The 5,395-nt window shown below is 41.8% G+C and overlaps 1 protein-coding gene across 1 annotated transcript; it reads left to right on the forward strand.

Moving 5' to 3' along the window:
- Positions 1 to 3,297: 3,297 nt before the first annotated feature.
- On the forward strand, positions 3,298 to 4,772 carry LOC134202829 (uncharacterized). The gene is made up of 2 exons (XM_062677814.1): positions 3,298 to 4,601; positions 4,710 to 4,772. Exon 1 carries the CDS (start codon positions 3,426 to 3,428, stop codon positions 4,593 to 4,595), a length of 1,170 nt encoding a protein of 389 aa, XP_062533798.1. The 5' UTR covers positions 3,298 to 3,425; the 3' UTR covers positions 4,596 to 4,601; positions 4,710 to 4,772.
- Positions 4,773 to 5,395: the final 623 nt, after the last annotated feature.

Consider the following 5,395-nt stretch of genomic DNA (forward strand, 5'->3'; position numbering starts at 1 on the left):
TCATGAACATGTACGTCCAAGTTTGGAAGGTGATATTAGCATTTCCATATCATTACAGATTGTTTTTAAATTTTAATTCTACATTTTATGAAATAATTTCAAATGAAGCCCAGATAATTTACGTTATCCTCAAGAGTCAATTGTTTTTTGATATTTATTTACTTGAAATTTGATAGATAATGAGTTCATGAGTCTGCTCCTAATGGAGTATCATATAGCTGCATAAGCTATCGTGTACACGGCCTACCACGAAGTCTACGGCACTTTCCGTGTCATCTACTCTCTCTATTTTAACTGATCTTGATGCTCTTTTGACATCCGTATGAAATTGGTATCCAGCCCATCGCAGTCTGTCGTGTATTTTAAGAATACCCACATTTTGTTTTATGGCTGTTCGGGCCACATTGAGAGTTGACGTAAAGTCAATGTCAACTTCTCCCCACGAACAGCCTAGATAGCCGTGTGGTGTCGGCAGCCGGTTGTCTGGCTAAGAATAACGCTACGGATTGCCTGTTCCAGTGGTAAAAGTCCACCATACAGGTGACCCCTAATTCTTGGTGTGATGCGGCTTTATGCTTACCGTGCCTATGAATGAATGGCTAGGGGGGTCTAAAAAGAACCTAACCGCTAACGGAGCCTGTGAAGCACCAGGGCACCCTTCACAGTATTGAGCCCTTATTGCGTTAACCGGAGCTATGGCGTAGTTGACTTTTTGCTTCTCCGAAATAATCGGCTACTCTTATTCAATCTTAACTTGAGGTTAAATAAGGGTGGGATTATGAGTATGTTTTTATCTAGTTTTTCATCTAATTGTCACCTATATGGATTCGCTATATGCGTTTTTCACAGTGTACTCTGTGTTTCGTCTTTGACGTTCTTGAAACGATACCGACTTGGTTTCATCGTTGCTGTTCACATAAATGTTGAAGTTGTGGAGTGTATTATCGTAATTCACAATGGCTACAGTTAGGATAGCTCAAATCAATCTTCAGCACAAAAGAACAGCAACGATTAATCTTTGTAGACTTATGCAAAATGGCAAATCCCAAGTGGCTTTGGTGCAGGAACCCTATTTTCGCAAGGGTAGCTTTTACCTAGGTAACCTAGTGAACCCGGTTTTTGCTGCTTTCAGTAATGAAATGGCAAACTCTCGATCAATGCCGCGTGCATGTGTACTTGTTAACAACGCTATCGTTGCTACACTTATCTCTGAACTAACAACCAGAGATGTATGTGCTGTCACAATTGATGCAACTGGCGGATCCCCGTCAGGAAATACGTCTATTGTTCGGTTTATTTACCACATGATGAACCATCCCTCACGGATGCTTTCAAACGAGTTGTCATATATTGCACTTCAAAAGGCCTCCCGCTAATTGTCGGCAGTGATGCTAATGCTCATCACATCATCTGGGTAGCTCGGATATCAATCTGAGAGGCTCCAGCTTGATGGAATACTTAAGTAGTACCGAACTTAGTTTACTTAACATAGGCAATCGCCCAACCTTTATGGTATCTAATAGAGCAGAAGTGTTAGACATAACCCTTTGCTCCAATAGAATCAGTCACGAGTTGACGAATTGGCATGTGTCAGATGAGGAATCCATATCTGACCATCGCTACATCTATTTTGATCAGTTGAATGTTTCTTCGCAGACCTTGCGTTTTAGAAATCCCCGTTCAACCAACTGGGATCTCTATACAGAGTTGCTCTCGACAAAATTTCATGGATATCTACCATACATTAAAACTCCTACTGACTTGGATGATGCTGTTGATACTACAACGTTGCTTATCGTGGAAGCTTTTGAAGAAGCTTGCCCCTTGCGTTCTGTGAAAACCTCAAGAGGAACCCCGTGGTGGAATTCCGATTTGGCTAAGCTCAGGAAGCAGTGTAGAAGGAGTTGGAACAGACGCCATTCAACAGGGACGGATTCTTTCAAGTTGGCTCGCAAAGCTTACAAGAAGGCTCTACGATCTGCTGAACGATTCGGCTGGAAAAACCTTTGTGCAAATGTTTCCAATTTGAGTGAAGCCACTCGATTGAATAAAATTCTTGCGAGATCCAAGGATTTCCAAGTTGGCGAAATTCGCAAGCCAAATGGCGACTACACTTCTTCTGACGAAGAAGCGTTAGAGCACTTATTTGATACACACTTCCCTGGATGTGTAGATATTGCATCTTCGGATGTTCCTGATGTCTTTTCATGTAGTTATGGGTCTTGGGCTCAGGCTCGTAGAATCATAACTACTGAATCGATTCAATGGGCTCTTAATAGTTTTGCTCCTTACAAATCTCCAGGGAAAGATGGGATCTATCCTGTTCTTCTTCAGAAGGGTTTTGAGCATATCAAACATGTTTTGAAAAAACTTTTAGTATGCAGTTTTGCTACTGGGTATATTCCCATATCCTGGCGGGATGTCACTGTAAAGTTTATCCCAAAAGGAGGACGTGCTTCGTATGAAGAAGCAAAGAGTTTTAGACCCATCAGTCTGACCTCATTTCTTCTGAAATGCTTAGAACGTATTATCGATCATCACATTCGTGATGACTGTTTGGCAAACATGCCTCTTCATGTTAATCAACATGCTTACCAATCTGGAAAGTCCACCGTGACTCTTCTACACAAGGTTGTCTACGACATCGAAAAAGCATTTGCCCAAAAGCAATCATGCTTGGGTGCGTTCTTAGATATTGAGGGTGCTTTTGACAACGTGTCTTTCGATGCAATATTGGAAGCCGCACGATGCCATGGGCTACCTAATATAATTACCAAATGGATTCACCAGATGCTTAAAAACCGACATCTCTACTCGACATTACGTCAAGCAGCGATTAGGAAATTAAGTGTCTGTGGCTGCCCCCAAGGGGGAGTATTATCTCCACTTTTGTGGAACCTCGTTGCAGATACGCTTTTGAGATTACTCAATAATGGCGGTTTTCCTACCTATGGATTTGCTGACGACTATCTAATATTGATAGTCGGTTTGTGTATTACTACTTTATTCGACCTGATGCAAAACGCTCTTCAGGCAGTCGAAAGTTGGTGTCGCCAATATGGCCTTTCGGTTAATCCGAATAAAACATCTATTGTTCTTTTCACGGAAAAACGTAACCGTAACGGTATTCGCCCATTACATCTTTTTGACTCTGAAATCAATGTAACGGATCAGGTAAAGTATGTGGGACTAATTCTTGATTCCAAGCTCTCCTGGACTCCTAACATTGAGTTCAGAGTCAAAAGGCGTGTATGGCTTTCGGCCAATGCCGACGAACTTTTAGTAAAACTTGGGGTCTTAAACCTAAATATATCAAATGGATTTACACAACAGTTGTACGACCAATTTTGGCTTATGGATGTCTTGTGTGGTGGCAAAAGGGTGAAGTGAGGACAATTCAGTCTAAATTAGGCCATCTTCAAAGGATGTGCCTAATGGCAATGACTGGTGCGTTCTCTTCGACTCCCACGGCTGCTCTCGAGGTTCTTCTCGACGTTGTCCCACTACACATACATCTCAAACAAGAAGCACTTTCTTGTACTTACCGATTATGGGTTCTCGGTTTCATGGAAGAGAATCCTATAAACCGCAGTTCTACACACACTTCGTTGTTACAACTCATGGTTGATTGGGACAGAACAGTCCTTGCTCCAAGTGATCTCACACTCGCTAGTAGTTTTCCTTATAGGACATTTTCAACACAATTCCCCTCGCGGGATGAGTGGACATCTGGCTATTTGGAGAGAAGTATGTCGGACAGCATTGTTTGTTATACTGACGGCTCCCTCTTCGAAGGTAGAGCGGGTGCAGGTGTCTACTCGCGTGAGCTAAGATTGGAACAGTCACACTCACTGGGCAGACACTGCACTGTCTTTCAAGCGGAAATATTTGCCATTATGTGTGGAGTGCAATCTGCACTTCAGAAACACATAATGGGCAAAGTAATATACTTCTGTTCAGATAGTCAAGCAGCTATCAAAGCCCTCGCTTCGGCCAACTCAAGGTCGAAGTTAGTAATCGCATGTCGAACTCAAATAGAGGAACTGAATTCAGTTAATACATTGCACCTTATATGGGTACCTGGCCATTCGTCCATAGCTGGAAACGAATTGGCTGATGAGTTAGCTCGCACTGGAGCATCACAAGACTTTTTTGGTCCTGAGCCAGCTATTCCAATATCTAAGTGTTGGGTGAAGCGTTTGATTAGCTCTTGGGCTTCCACTCAGCACAAACAGTATTGGAGTAGTTTGGATTCATGTCGACAAACAAAATTGTATATCCGAGAGCCATCTCCGGTAGTAGCTAACTATTTAGCTAATCTGTCTAAACAGAATTGCAGTGTCTTAGTCAAGGCCTTGACAGGTCACTGCCGACTCAACTATCACATGGCAAATATTCAACGTGTTGAATCCTTTGTCTGTGATGGTTGTGAATCCGATTATGGAACTTCTTATCATCTGATATGTAACTGCCCAGTTTATGCGCAACTGCGTTTCCAAATATTTGGTAAACACTTACTAAGTGAAATTGACTACAGAAACCTGAACCTTCAAAGCATTCTGTTGTTCATAACCCGTTGTGGTAAGGAGCTATGAGCTTTTGTACGTGTTGTATACGTTATATGCCCTCTTCAAGGGTACCTTTCCTCAACTTCCCATTTTTCTCCCATCCATATTCCTTTCCTTTTTGTTCACTTCCTTTTCCGTCAGGTGCGTGATGAGAAAGGCTGTGAAGGCGATGGCACAAATCTCCCGAATTGAGGTGAACGTGCCCCTGGAGCCGACGTTCTGATACCTGATACCTGATCCTAACGGAACTATCAATTCTATACTTTCGCCTCTAATGCTATCATGAACATGTACGTCCAAGTTTGGAAGGTGATATTAGCATTTCCATATCATTACAGATTGTTTTTAAATTTTAATTCTACATTTTATGAAATAATTTCAAATGAAGCCCAGATAATTTACGTTATCCTCAACAGTCCATTGTTTTTTCATATTTATTTACTTGATAGATAATGAGTTGCATCCTCTTAGTGAGCCTGCGCCTAATGGAGTATCATATAGCTGCATAAGCTATCGTGTACACGGACTACCACGAAGCCTACGGCACTTTCCGTGTCATCTACTCTCTCTATTTTAACTGATCTTGATGCTCTTTTGACATCCGTATGAAATTGGTATCCAGCCCATCGCAGTCTGTCGTGTATTTTAGGAATACCCACATTTTGTTTTAATGCCTTCTGGGAGGACTAAAGAAAGACGCAGGGGTAGTCGCTAAGCGAAACTTTGAGAACCTTTTTTTGTATAGAACTTTTGGTATGACAAACATATTTTTTTTCGTCGGGTTGTATTTGGATGTATTACTTTCTATTTTCCCACAAGTTACCCGT

Source organism: Armigeres subalbatus, unplaced genomic scaffold (genome assembly GCF_024139115.2).
Source record: "Armigeres subalbatus isolate Guangzhou_Male unplaced genomic scaffold, GZ_Asu_2 Contig1451, whole genome shotgun sequence".
Taxonomy (NCBI): Eukaryota; Metazoa; Arthropoda; class Insecta; order Diptera; family Culicidae; genus Armigeres; species Armigeres subalbatus.